Source organism: Camelina sativa, chromosome 20 (genome assembly GCF_030686135.1).
Source record: "Camelina sativa cultivar CO46 ecotype springtype chromosome 20, ASM3068613v1".
NCBI classification, from domain to species: Eukaryota; Viridiplantae; Streptophyta; class Magnoliopsida; order Brassicales; family Brassicaceae; genus Camelina; species Camelina sativa.
In genome coordinates, this window is record NC_141899.1 from 10,588,036 (window position 1) to 10,602,480 (window position 14,445).

A 14,445-nucleotide genomic window follows, 5' to 3' on the forward strand; every position below is an offset into this window, starting at 1 on the left:
TTAGATTGGCCTAACCAGCAAGCAAACATACAGTAACTTGGAATCAACAATTGAATATTCTCCTCTAGCTCTCATGCGATCCTTCATTCCTTGGTTATGTAAAAAAATTTTATTTACAAATTGCAACTTAACCAACAAAAAATACATTTCAAACAAACAATTAAAGTTTCCAAAATAAGGAACTACTCTAAATTTAGACAACTCCGGCCGTTACTAGTTCTGTTGTCATCCCATAACCTTACGACATTTCCATTAATCACCGTTAAATCCACGTAACGATACCAACTGTCATCACCATTTCTCATCCTCACCACTCCTTCCCATTTCCCCCACCATTCTCCGCCACAATCACCCAAACCTCCTCCGTAGTCACCGGTAACGGCCGTTAACTCTCCGTCGATACACCTCCCACCGTCACTGTCAACGTCTACTTCGTAATACATCGTCAGCTTCTTCCCCTTCGTCACTCCGTCATCGCACGTTAACGGCTCGGTTTTCGTAATCGTTTCTTTCACTTGAGCAACCGTTTCTTTAACCGTAGCGGTTATTGATTGCGGCGTTTTCGTAACCGTTTCTTTCACTCGAGCCACCGTTTCTTTAACCGGACCGGTTCTTGATTCCTCTAACAAGACACATGCATGGCCGTCTCCGTCTCCGATGGTGGTGACTCTGATCCTCCAGAAGCTGACGGCGGCAGTAACTACAGCGATCCATGTCCAGACGTTGTTGACGGCGGCGAAAACACCGAAGCTAGCGTATTGAAACGCCAAGGCCTCTAACGGAGATTCCAAGGTCGCCATCTTAATTATCCTTTTTATATCTTTTTTGCCGTTTGGAATCCGAAAATAAGCAAAATATGAGAATGGTTCCAAGCGGTTATATAAAGGAGAGGGGATGAGAGAGATGAGAGATGGGCCGTTGGATGAAGAGCAAGTTGAGTTAGGAAAGGTAAGCCGTTGGATATGATGTTAATGTGCAAGTGGAAGTATGAATATTTTTGGTAGATGCTGAGAATCGAGAGCGGAAGATGCCTTTTGTGTGCAAGGAAGATGCGAATAGCCCAATGAGTTATTCCCCACCCCTCGAAAATTTAATAATATTAGAAAACAAAGAATTGTATAACAAACCTAAACAACACTTTCAATACGACTCTCTTTATTTTGTTGTTGTTGTGTGCTTATGATTGTGTGCATGACCGATGCAACATTACTAGGTGGAGGATGTTCCGTGTTCGTCCATCACTAAAATTACTATTTTTAAAATATATATCTTCAATATTGGTATTTCAGAGAGTGAAATATTTGGTTCACAATAGCTTAGAGTACCTCCATCAGGACGATGGGTATGCTCTTATTGGGTAAACGTTGGCATTTTTTTTTTATTTTTTTTAACAATTAGAAATACAATGAGTCAATGTCAAATTACACTCTCTTCCATTTAGACACTAACTATCATCTTTATTTAACGGGAAAATTCCCAAAAAAAACACCAACTATTTAATATTTACCAGAAAAAAACATGAACTTTTTTCGTTGTTAGAAAAATACGCAGACTATTTTTTAGTTGATAAAAAATACACGAACTATTTATTTTTTCCAGTTTTTCCTCTTCTCCGTTTCGACCGTTAACGGTATTGTAACGGTGTTACTATTATTGAAAAAAATTCCAAAAAAAACACAAACTATTTATTTGTTGCCAGAAAAATACATTAACTTTTTTTTCTTTGCCTGAAAAATACATAGTTTTCCATTTCTTATTTTCCATTAACAATGTTAGAGATCATTAACTTATAACTTTCTCTGCTCTCTTGAACTTCATTCAAATTTTCACTACTGTATAGAATAACTAAAATAAGAATAAAAATACATAATTAGATTAATCGATTTATAAATTCCTGATTAGTGTTGTTTTTGGATTTATACTGACTTTACAAATTTTGAAAATTCATCAACATTTCTCTAAAATTTTATGAGATCTCCACCTTTGTAGACCTTTGTATACATTTCAAAAAATATGCATCTCTTTAGTTTAGTACCTTTTATGATGCTTATAGCCAGTGTAAATCATCAAATGGGCTGGTGTACGCAAACTTGATCGAGATCGTAGATTATAGCCATTTTGTGGGACATCAACTCTTGTAACCTAACCAGATTCACCATTTATTTATGCAAAAATAATACTAATTGAGAAATTTGGAAATCGATTAATCTAATTGTGTATTTTTGTTTTTGAATTTAGTTATCATAAATAGTAGTGAAAACTTGTATGAAGTTCAAGAGAGCAGAGAAAGTTATGAGTTATGATCTCTAACATTGTTAATGGAAAAATAAGAAATGAAAAATTATGTATTTTTCAGGCAAAGAAAAAAAGTTCATGTATTGTTCTGGCAACAAATAAATAGTTTGTGTTTTTTTCTGGAATTGTTTTCAAAATAGTAACGCCGTTACAATACCGTTAACGGTCGTAACGGAGACGAGGAGAAACTGGAAAAAAATAATAGTTCGTGTATTTTTTATCAACTAAAAAATAGTCTGCGTATTTTTTTGGCAACGAAAAAAGTTTATGTTTTTTTCTGGCAAATATTAAATAGTTGGTGTTTTTTTTGGGAATTTTCCCTTTATTTAACCACCACACTCTTTTAAATTTAATTTCTATATCATCATCATCATCATCATTGATATATCATGGTTTTTAGGTGTTTTTAGCCATGATATAAGTTTTGTTTATAGAGTCTTTTTGGTATTTTTAGAGTCTTTTGAGTCTTTTATAGGATTTAACATGGATGAGAGCATAATGGAGCTAAATAGGAGGATTTGGAGCACATTCAAGCATTGAGGCTGAGCTACGAAGTTGGGAGACATGTTCAGAAGAGTGCATCGATCGACACATCATATGCATCGATCGATGCTAGGCCAAAGACAAAATCGGAAGATTTTCCCACAAGTTTTGAAGATTTACAAAGCTGCCCCAAAGTTTTTCATATTTGCATCATTAGTCCCTGGACGTTTTTAGGAATATAAATAGGATTTTTGGGTCATGTTTAGACCTAAGCTTTATTTTTCCCTGCAACTTTTGAGAGCAAAACCCTGAGAGATTTTTAGAGAGTTTTTGGAGAGAAGAATCAAGACTCCTTCAGAGAAGATTCAGAACTCCTTTTCTTCTTCCTTTAATCTCTTAATGCTATCTATTTTATTCATGATTTGTGTTCTTACAATTATGTCTGAGTAGATCTGCTTGTTAGGTTTAGGGTTTCTCATTAGGGATTTCATGGATTATTAGATCTGTTAATTTAGGATTCATTATCTTTCTTGTTCTTCACCATAGGTTGTTCTTAATGCTAGATTTTTGATTAGTCATCTGGATTTAGATCTTAGGATTATTAATTGATATGAGAATATAATTGATTTTCCTGATAAAACCTTTGGTGAGCAAAATTACTTTTTGCAAAGAGATTTGAATTAGTGATTTTGTGAACTTATCTAAACTTGATTTTATTGCTGGTTTTTAACTTGAATTTTGCAAAGAGATTTGGATTTTCTGGTTTTAAAACTTAGATAGTATTTGCAGTGAGAACTGATTTATTTTATAATTGTGTTTAGAGTTCAAGAACGGTGCTTAATTGTTGAATCCTGCTTGTTTAATTAATTGATCTGATTTTCCATGATTTCCTGAGAATTTCCCTAGGCCTAGCGTTTTTAATTCCTGAATTTACAACACCTTTTAATTATGTTTTTGCATTGTCTTTAATTTAATATTTTTGATTTAGCATAATTAAAAGAATAATAAGTCTATTGTGTGAATCTAGAGTTCTTGTGGATTCGATTCCTAAATACTACATTGACCTCTTAATTTGAGAGAGTAGCTCAGGGTTAAATTTGAGCATATCAAATTTTGGCGCCGTTGCCGGGAACTCTTTTGATTCACCATTAGATTAAAGTCTTTGATTTTGTCTACATTTTTCTTTTTCTGTTTTACTCACACGCTTTTGTTTCTTTTATCTTGTGTGTTTCAGGTACATACCTAAGCCTAGCACCAGGAAAAATCCTACTGGTCCAATTGTTAAGCTTACAAACCAAGAGTTAGGACAACTAGAGCGTGATCACACAAAAGCAGCCAAATCAGCAAAGATGGTCAACCCAATCATATTGAGACCAGATGCGGCTGGAGTTTTGAGGGATCAAGAGGGTCATGTGTGCAACGAACTAGGCCAAAAACTTGATGCTGAAGGACAGGTTATTCAAGAAGAAGTCGTTGTGGCCGATGGGAATGCAGATGGCGTCGATCGACGCAACGATGGCATCGATCGACGCAATCAGGAAGGCATCGATCGACACAATACTGGTGTCGATCGATGCAATGCCAGAGCCGATGCAGAGAATGTTCAGAGGCAACGGGACAACAATGGAGAACTTGTCAAGACTCTTGCGGACTTCAACAGGCCAGACTTATTCTATGAGAACCGTTCCGCAATTGTCGCTCCTCCATTCCCAAGGAATGATTTTGAGCTGAAGCCTGCATACTTTGCTCTTGTTGGACATAGACCATTCCAGAACTTGCCACATGAGGAGCCTCTAGACCACATAAAGCACTTTGAGGACATAGTTACAAGCATCAAGGCTAATGGAGTTACTGAGGACTATCTCTACTGCAAGTTTTTCCCATTCTCTCTTGCTGGGAAAGCTTCTCATTGGCTAAGGCAGCTGAAACCAGGATCTCTGACAACCTGGCATGACATCAATGTGGCATTCTTGAACTACTTCTATGATGATGCCATGTCTGATGAGCTGAGGATTAAGCTCTCCACCTTTAGACAAGGACCAACTGAATCTGGTAAGATTCAAAGCATATCAGAGAGATTGTCCGCATCATGGGTTTTCAGAGGTGCAGTTGATTAGTATCTTCTTCAGTGGTATTGATTGGAGGTATCAGATGGCTTTGGATGCAGCTAGTGATGGGAACTTCAAGACAAGGTACCCAGATGATGCTGAGAAATTGATAGAAAGGCTAGCATCAAGCAACAATACCAAGAATGCAGACTTAGAGCGAAAAAGAGCACATGAAGGCAATGGTTCAAATCAGTTTGCTACAGTGAATGCTAAGTTGGATACAGTGCATAACCTTCTTGTGGGAAAGAAGTCTGTCCATTTTGCTGAAGATGTTGAGATTTTTGAGCCAAAGCCAGAGACTAGAGAAGAAGATGTCAACTATGTGTATGGAGCTGGGTATTAAAATCAGAGATTTGGTCAGAAGAATTCTTTCTCAGGAAATCCAAACAGCAATTTCACAAGGAACTATGGATCTTCTTCTTACCAACCCCTCCCTCCACCCAATTCAGAGAGCAAGATGGAATCAATGATTGGACAGATTTTGGAAGGTCAACAGAAGTTAACAGTGGACTTCAATGGGAAGATTGATTCTGTATACACTGAGCTGACTGGGAAGTTTGATGCTCTAAATACTCATGTCAAGAAGTTGGAGAATCAAGTGATTCAGACTGCTGGGTCTATTAAAAGACAAGAGGAACTTCTTTCTAGAAGAACTGAGAACCCTAAGCATGCTTGTAATGCGATTTTAGTGAAGGAAGGAGACGAAGATACGTCACTTGATCCAGCATCGACCGATGCAGCTGCTAACCATCAATCGACGCAACCCTCGGTGGTCGTGGAAGGGTTGACTTTGCGAGACATCATCGACCAATGTAACTCTAGCATCGACCGATGCAACGTCGAGACCGAGAAGGGAGTTACGAAAGCTCCGATTCCAGTTGCTGAGAGAGTGTACAAGCCTAAGGTTCCTTTTCCTAAGCCTAGGAGATCTAAACTAGAGATTGAAGAAGCTAAATGCAAGGCTATGATGGACAAGGTGATGATAGAGATGCCTTTGATTGATGCTGTTAAGTTTTCTCCTGTGATTAAGCGGTATGTCAAGAGAATGGTCACAAATGGTTTGAGTCCTGAGGAAGGAGCACTTCTTACAAAGGATGTCAGCTCAATACTGTTGAAACAGCCTCCACAGAGGAAGAAGGATAAGAAGCAGGAGGTGGTTGTCTCTAAGGAAGTAAGTGCAGTGATTCGGAGTAGGATTGCAGAGAAGTTACCAGATCCTAGAAGTTTTGTGTTAGATTGCTCTATCTCCACAGGAAGGTTTTCTCACTCACTTTGTGATCTTGGCTCTAGTATTAACTTGATGCCACATTCTGTTGCTGTGAGACTTGGGATGACAGATTTCAAGCCAACTCAGATCTCTCTTATTTTAGCTGATCGGTCCAGAAGGATACCTGAAGGTGTCTTAGAGGATATTCCAATCAAGATCGGAGATTGCATGATTCCCACTGACTTTGTGGTGCTGGAATATGACAAAGAACCAAGTGATCCTCTCATTTTAGGACGCTCTTTCTTGGCTACAGCTGGTGCTATCATAGATGTGAAGAAGGGACACATATCTCTGAATGTGGATGATTTGGTCATGAACTTTGAGATGGACAAGCTGAGAAGGGTTCCCACTATTGATGGTCAGACATTTTATGTGGAGGTGGTTTCTGATGATAATCCAATCATAGAGCTTCATGAAGACATTACTGTTGGGTATGTCAAAGAGTTTGAGACTGTTGAGAAAGTGAGCAAGCAAGTTGTTAAGCGTGAAGATTGGAGAGGAGATCATCTAATCAGTACTAGAGATCATGATGAGGTTCTGATCCATGACAAGTCGCTGGTAGATGATGTTTTTATAATGGAAACACGGATTGCTGAGGAAAGCTGCAGAATCGTTGAAGAAACACGAGTTGCAGGCCAAGCATCGATCGATGCAGCTGTTGCATCGATCGACACACCTTCCAGAATCAGTTCGGACTTGTCCACAACCACAGATTCTCGAGTTGGTTCCTTAGCTGCAAGTCCTAGACCAGTTGTAAAACTGAAATCTCATCATTCCACAGCCAAGAAACCAGAGGTAAGGCCAAGGTATGCATCTCCTTCTCCCAAACCTTCTCCATTCATCAATAAGAATTTGAAAGGTACAAAAACTGTTGTGCAGTTAACCAAGCCACGAGATTATCGTAGTGCGCTTGTTTCTTCTGTTGATGATTTTGCAGGACTTAAAAGAAAGCCACCCATACCTAAGTCCCGCCCTGGTCCTGTTCCTCACATCCTTGGCAGACCTCATGCACCTAAATCTTATACACCACCTTGGGTGAAGAGGACATCCTCTCAGAAGCATTCATTGCCATGTTCCGATCCACCGGATGCCTGAGATCCGACATAGTCAAGCTAATGACTGAAAACAAGCGCTTAGTGGGAGGCAACCCACTGGTAGGTATTTCTTTTTCCTTGTTCTTTTGAATTATTTTTATTTTTATTTTATTCGCCAATCTCTTACTTGATAGCACTGGGACAGTGTTGTTTAAGTCTGGGGGAGGCAGTTACTAACTACGTTTTTATTTTTGAAAAGAAAAAAAAAATGGTTTTATTGAGTCAAAATTTTGTTGGGAACTATGATTTTTCTTTTTAGTATACTACCTTGGTTGATTAATGCTGCAGATTGAATCCACAAATCCGACTAATGAAAAATCCAATGGCTGACCAATGAACCAGAGACATCCGAATTTCCAACAGAATCCATAAAAACTTGAGGTAATTTATGTACTTTTATTTTCAACTCATCAAGGAGATTTATGTTCATAGAGCTTGACTCCTTGTTCATACCTGACAAGTAAGGCTACAAAAGAAAATGGTATTCCTCTCCTTTATTTCAAGTTAAAAAAAATTCTGAGAGCTTTGTTAAAAAAAAAAAGAAAAAAAGATGAGATGATTTAGATTAGTTTAGAGAGGTAGGTACATTACCTATGACCTCATTATTCTACTCTTGAGTCAAATTACCACACAAAGCTTGGAAGCAAGGGCTAGGTAAATTACTGATGACTCCATTATTCGCCTACAACTTTGACAAAAAAAAAGACAAAGCAAAGCTCAAAGGAAGATTAAATAGAATAAGTCTGGGGGATAGAATGAGTATCACATGTGTAAAAGATATGTCTTGCTTGTTATGGTATTGTACGGGAATGAGTCTAGAAGGTTCTTGACATTGATTAAATTGATGAGACCCACCGATGAAGGCTTAATGGAGGAAGTAGTGGAATTTGGTTTGAATTTGGGATGCTATGAATGTCAACGGAGAAGTACATGGTGGTTCCATTTGGATTTATAAGCTAAGCATGTGGATTAAGGTTTGGATGATCATGGCATTACTTTAAAAAGAAAATGAGTTCCTGCGTTTTCAAACCTCTTTCACAGGGCTAAGTTTATGTTTTGCTTGAGGGCAAGCAAAGGTAGTCTGGGGGAGTTGATATATCATAGTTTTAGGTGTTTTTAGCCATGATATAAGTCTTGTTTATAGAGTCTTTTTGGTATTTTTAGAGTCTTTTGAGTCTTTTATAGGATTTAACATGGATGTGAGCATAATGGAGCTAAATAGGAGGATTTGGAGCACATTCAAGCATTGAGGCTGAGCTACGAAGTTGGGAGACATGTTCAGAAGAGTGCATCGATCGACACAGCATATGCATCGATCGATGCTAGGCCAAAGACGAAATCGGAAAATTTTCCCACAAGTTTTGAAGATTTACAAAGCTGCCCCAAAGTTTTTCATATTTGCATCATTAGTCTCTGGACATTTTTAGGAATATAAATAGGATTTTTGGGTCATGTTTAGACCTAAGCTTTATTTTTCCCTGCAACTTTTGAGAGCAAAACCCTGAGAGATTTTTAGAGAGTTTTTGGAGAGAAGAATCAAGACTCCTTCAGAGAAGATTCAAAACTCCTTTTCTTCTTCCTTTAATCTCTTAATGCTATCTATTTTATTCATGATTTGTGTTCTTACAATTATGTCTGAGTAGATCTGCTTGTTAGGTTTAGGGTTTCTCATTAGGGATTTCATGGATTATTAGATCTGTTAATTTAGGATTCATTATCTTTTATGTTCTTCACCATAGGTTGTTCTTAATGCTAGATTTTTGATTAGTCATCTGGATTTAGATCTTAGGATTATTAATTGATATGAGAATATAATTGATTTTCCTGATAAAACCTTTGGTGAGCAAAATCACTTTTTGCAAAGATATTTGAATTAGTGATTTTGTGAACTTATCTAAACTTGATTTTATTGCTGGTTTTTAACTTGAATTTTGCAAAGAGATTTGGATTTTCTGGTTTTAAAACTTAGATAGTATTTGCAGTGAGAACTGATTTATTTTATAATTGTGTTTAGAGTTCAAGAACGGTGCTTAATTATTGAATCCTGCTTGTTTAATTAATTGATCTGATTTTCCATGATTTCCTGAGAATTTCCCTAGGCCTAGCGTTTTTAATTCCTGAATTTACAACACCTTTTAATTATGTTTTTGCATTGTCTTTAATTTAATATTTTTGATTTAGCATAACTAAAAGAATAATAAGTCTATTGTGTGAATCTAGAGTTCTTGTGGATTCGATCCCTAAATACTACATTGACCTCTTAATTTGAGAGAGTAGCTCAGAGTTAAATTTGAGCATATCAATCATCTATATATTTCTTCCGCACACATGTTAGGATTTAAGTCTTTAACCAATAAATACAAATTATTCGACCAGGTCTAAAATGTTATAACAGATAATTATATGTAGTCCCATGGAGTTGTATAAAATATTACTAGAGAAAATTTGAAATAAAAGATAAATAAATCAATTATTGTCCATCTAGGCATTCTATAAACAAGATTGGTCACATATGCATTCATATTATTAGAATCCCATTATAAACTTAGTTTTTTAAAATCTTACAAAACGTTAAAAAAATATTTTCTAAATTCAATTTTTTTTATTTTTTAATATATTTTGGAACAAAAATATAAGGCAATACAATATTCTTCTTCAGGCAATACAATAATTTTAAAATACTTGTAGCCGTGGTTCATCTATTATTCTTCTTCAGAAAAATTGAGCTTTCATAAACAAACTTTTTTTCTTTATACTTCTTCATCTTACTCTCTCTTATTCTCTCACATCGATTTGTCTTACCATATTTGTGGCACTCAGAATTTTCCAAACAGAACCTCGATCAGAATTCTATTAATTCTCTGTTATTAGAAGGTAGAGCAGGCATTTCTTAATAGTTTTGTGGTTTATAAATATTCAGAGCTTCATATATATTCTAGGTAAAAATTATGATTCAAACAGATTAAAATGGATTTTGGTAGCTTTGATTTCTTTGCATGAGTTGGACTTATTATATTTAGTACTCATGTTGCTTTGATTCGTTCTATTAGTTGTACGTAGTTACGCTTCAGTTGCTTAGCTTTTGATTTATTTCATGAAAAGAGTTTGTTTTGCTATTGGTGATACGTAAATAATTTGTTCACATTGTGGCTGATCCACTTTCATGATTTTTTTATATTTTACGTGTGTATTGCTTTTGTGCAGATATGGAAAATGAATGTCCAAAGCGTCTATTTAAAGATGGAAAAGAGCCACTAGTGGAAAAGATAAATAACAGCTGCAAAATGTCTCTTATGAGCAAACTAAAGGAAGCATTGCCATCAGAGTATGATGAAGTGAAGAGAGATCCAGTGTTCGCTCATGTCTTTGCAATACACGAAAATAAATTAAGTTATTCAGCTCGCTTTGTACACTGCATCATGTGTAGGCAATTGGTAACAAAGAAAAATCATGAGTTATGGTTTGTGTTTAGACGAAAACCACTTAGATTTTCACTCCAAGAATTTTATGCAGTAAGTGGACTCAAATACATTGATGATGGGAGGTGTGATTATGAGAATTGGAAAGATGATAAAGGATTTTTGAGTAAATTGTTGAAGAGAGATGGACAGATTTGCATAAAGAAGTTGTTGGATGACATAGATAATGTAAAGAAGTGGACTCGGGAGGATAGAATCCGTTTCGTCTATATTTGTGTGATAGGTGGGTTGGTCATGGCTAAGGGTGATACGAAAAAAAATCGATCATTTATAAATCAAGATGGTAATGGATCTTCGTAATGTTTGTAATTATCCTTGGGGGCTTAAAGCTTATGATTATCTACTAAATTGTATTGTGAAAAAGATGTGATTTGAAAAAAAACCGAAAGCTATGTTTTGGATGGATTCTCATATGCACTTCAAACATTGGATCATTGTTGGGAGAAAAAATTAATAGTGAATTGATCGAAGCTCCTAAATGCTCTAATTGGAAAGGCGCAGCAAAGGTTTCATATGAGGATATCATTTTTGTGGAGAGCACATTTACGTCAAATGTGAGTCTCTAAGTAGCATTATTCTTTTTTTCTTTTCTCTTTTTAACAAAAAAAAATACTACTTAGAGACTACATTCAGTGTTAATTTCTTTTGGATTCTATAATATTAAAGTGTTATTTTATTTTTATTGCTAGATCTCCACATATGTCACAACATGCAGTGTTACTTTATTTTTCTTGCCAGTTTCCACATATGATTTTTTTTTTGTCAAATATTCCACATATGATTATCTACACTGATTTTTGAATTGTTTTCTGTTTTGTAGGCTGTTGTTTATCCATTCATTTCTTATTCAGGAAATGAGGATGCAAAATTTGTATGGTCGGATGAAATCAAAAATGGTGAAGTGGATTATATGATTGATACTAGCAATCGATCCGCGCTACGCGCGGTAGTTAGATTAAGGGGTATTCTGGGTTTTGTTGTGTATTTTATTTCTTTGGTTACGTAAAGCCATATTTACGTTTCTTGTTGTATTTGATTTTGGTTGCTTATGTTGTTTTGTTGGATATTTTATATACAAATAGGTTTTGCAGTAAGTATAATTTAGTATGCTGTTTTTTCTAAAAAAATTGAGAACATCTTGTGTGTTTTTTTGGTTTTTCAGATTTTTCAAGTAAAGGCTAGAAATCTCTAAAACTCAGGAGAATCGCTTTCTCTCTTCTTTTTCTCTTCTTTTTCACGCATTAGCACATCCTGCATTATGACGAAAATTGTTAAAAATTAGTATATAATGGTAGATGAAATTAATTTAAATATATATATATATATATATCTATCAAATAGTTGCAAACTAAAATGAAAGAGACAAATACATAAGTTTTAATAGAACTGCAGTTACTGAATCTATGCATGCCATTTTATATAACTGTTTCAAATGGTTTTTTCCCTTTTTATTATAACGTCTACTGATTTCGTCAGTTTAAAGTGAATGCATTGACTAAACTTATGCATGCCATTTTTAAAGTGAATGCATTAATCTTCTGCAATATCACTATTATATTTATTAGTAATAAAATATCGTAACGCTTAGTATCTGGTTTTTGCCTATAAAAGAAAGCAATACATGTCATTTGTGAAGATATCTTCTTCAGTTTTTTTCCCTGAAAAGAGTTATAACATTTTCCAAGAGAAATGGGTGAATATGATAGAGTCAAAGATCTACATTCATGGAGATCTGGCTGGAAGATTCAAGTGAAGGTGTTAAGGAAGTGGAGGAAAGTTACTCAGGACGATGCCACAATTCAACTAATTCTGTGTGATGCATTTGTAAGTATATAGGTATTTACTTGTTAATATAATTTAGATTAGTTTAACAATTAGCAACATATATGTTTCAGTAATTTTTTTTTTGTTTATTTGATATAGGGTGACAAGATTGAAACAACGATTACTGAAGATATGTTTGAAACATTTGATCATCAAATAGAAGAAAATGATTGGAAAATATTTTCAACTTTTTCTGTCTGTTTCAATGACTGGAGGCTTAAGCACACTGATTGTGATTACAGGATCATGTTCATCAATGAAACCACCGTTGAGAACTCAGCAGTGATTTCCAACAATCACTTTTTTTATCTCGAAAGGGTTGATAGATTTTTCGAAGGATATCATGCTGTGAGAAATCTCCCATTAGGTATGTTTTTAATATATAATCGTATTTGTACATTCTTATATATTTTTTTCTTTTTGTAATCAATAATTTGATACAAATAGTTTGTTTTTTAACAAACATAATGGGTGAAGTCGTGAATGTGGAACCTCTCTTTTATCTACATGATCCAAATGCCGAGATGCCACATTAGATGATTAGGATCTTACGGTTTTCTCTAAGAGATTTGATTTTGTTAACTTTCTCATTGATTTTGCGCATATGAATTTTTTGATGTACTTAAATTAATTTCATACTAAGGCATGTTTTGGTGTAAACTATAGTGGACTTGACATACCATGTTTGGCATATAATGACTTGGTCGATTACTTTTACAACAATTGGTGGAGCACATGATGTTATCATGTTGTTGCAGTCCTCCAATTTTGGCATGTCAAATACCTCCACTTTTGTATTTGACATTAATCATAAAGTTTTATTATATTACCTCCACTTTGGTATTTGACATGCCAAAATTGGAGGACTGCAACAACATGATAACATCCTGTGCTGCACCAATTGTTGTAAAAGTAATCGGCCAAGTCATTATATGCCAAACATGGTATGTCAAGTCCACTATAGTTTACACCAAAACATGCCTTAGTATGAAATTAATTTAAGCACATCAACAAATTCATTTGGGCAAAATCAATGAGAAAGTTAACAAACCTCAAATCTCTTATAGAAAACCGTAAGATTCTAATCATCTCATGTGGCATCTTGGCATTTGGATCATGTAGATTAAAGAGAGGTTCCACATTCACGACTCCACCCATTATGTCTGTTAAAAAACAAAATATTTATATAAAATTATTGATTACAGAAAGAAAAAAAAATATAAGAATGTACAAATATGATTATATATTAAAAACATACCTAATGTGAGATTTCTCACAGCATGATATCCTTCGAAAACTCTATCAAACCTTTCGATATCAAAAAAGTGATTGTTGGAAATCACTGCTGAGTTCTCAACGGTGGTTTCATTGATGAACATGATCTTGTAATCACAATCAGTGTGCTTAAGCCTCTGTGTCATTAAAACAGACAGAAAAATTGAAAATATTTTCCAATCATTTTCTTCTATTTGATGATCAAATATTTCGAACATATCTTCAGTAATTGTTGTTTCAATCTTGTCACCCTATATCAAATGAACCAAAAAAAAATTACTGAAACATATGTTGCTAATTGTTAAACTAATCTAAATGATATTACCAGGTAAATATCTATATACTTACAAATGCATCACACAGAAAGTTGAATTGTGGCATCATCCTGAGTAACTTTCCTCCACTTCCTTAATACCTTCACTTAAATCTTCCAGCCTGATCTCCATGAATGTAGATCTTTACTCTATCATATTTACCCATTTCTCTTGAAAAATGTTATAAATCTTTTCAGGGAAAAAATCTGAAGAAGATATCTTCACAAATGACATGTATTGCTTTTTTTTATAGGTAAAAACCAGATACTAAGCGTTACGACGTTTTATTACTAATAAATATAATAG

At 34.9% G+C, this 14,445-nt stretch overlaps 2 protein-coding genes across 2 annotated transcripts; one reads left to right on the forward strand and one right to left on the reverse strand.

Moving 5' to 3' along the window:
- Positions 1-94: 94 nt before the first annotated feature.
- LOC104770456 (uncharacterized) lies at positions 95-1,141 on the reverse strand. The gene has a single exon (XM_010494887.3). The coding sequence runs from the start codon at positions 798-800 to the stop codon at positions 183-185; it is 618 nt and encodes a 205-aa protein (XP_010493189.1). The 5' UTR covers positions 801-1,141; the 3' UTR covers positions 95-182.
- An 11,274-nt stretch (positions 1,142-12,415) lies between these two features.
- On the forward strand, positions 12,416-13,086 carry LOC147918689 (uncharacterized). The gene is made up of 3 exons (XM_087503636.1): positions 12,416-12,550; positions 12,650-12,917; positions 13,028-13,086. The coding sequence occupies exons 1-3, from the start codon at positions 12,416-12,418 to the stop codon at positions 13,084-13,086; spliced, it is 462 nt and encodes a 153-aa protein (XP_087359762.1).
- The last annotated feature ends 1,359 nt before the right edge of the window (positions 13,087-14,445 follow it).

What these genes read in the sequence shown, in the direction of transcription:
- LOC104770456 (XM_010494887.3), bottom strand. Translation starts at nt 800, where the DNA reads ATGGCGACCTTGGAATCTCCGTTAGAGGCCTTGGCGTTTCAATACGCT.
- LOC147918689 (XM_087503636.1), top strand. Translation starts at nt 12,416, where the DNA reads ATGGGTGAATATGATAGAGTCAAAGATCTACATTCATGGAGATCTGGC. An exon ending in TAATTCTGTGTGATGCATTT is followed by an intron (nt 12,551 to 12,649) that starts GTAAGTATATAG and finishes TATTTGATATAG; the next exon opens with GGTGACAAGATTGAAACAAC. An exon ending in TGTGAGAAATCTCCCATTAG is followed by an intron (nt 12,918 to 13,027) that starts GTATGTTTTTAA and finishes TAATGGGTGAAG; the next exon opens with TCGTGAATGTGGAACCTCTC.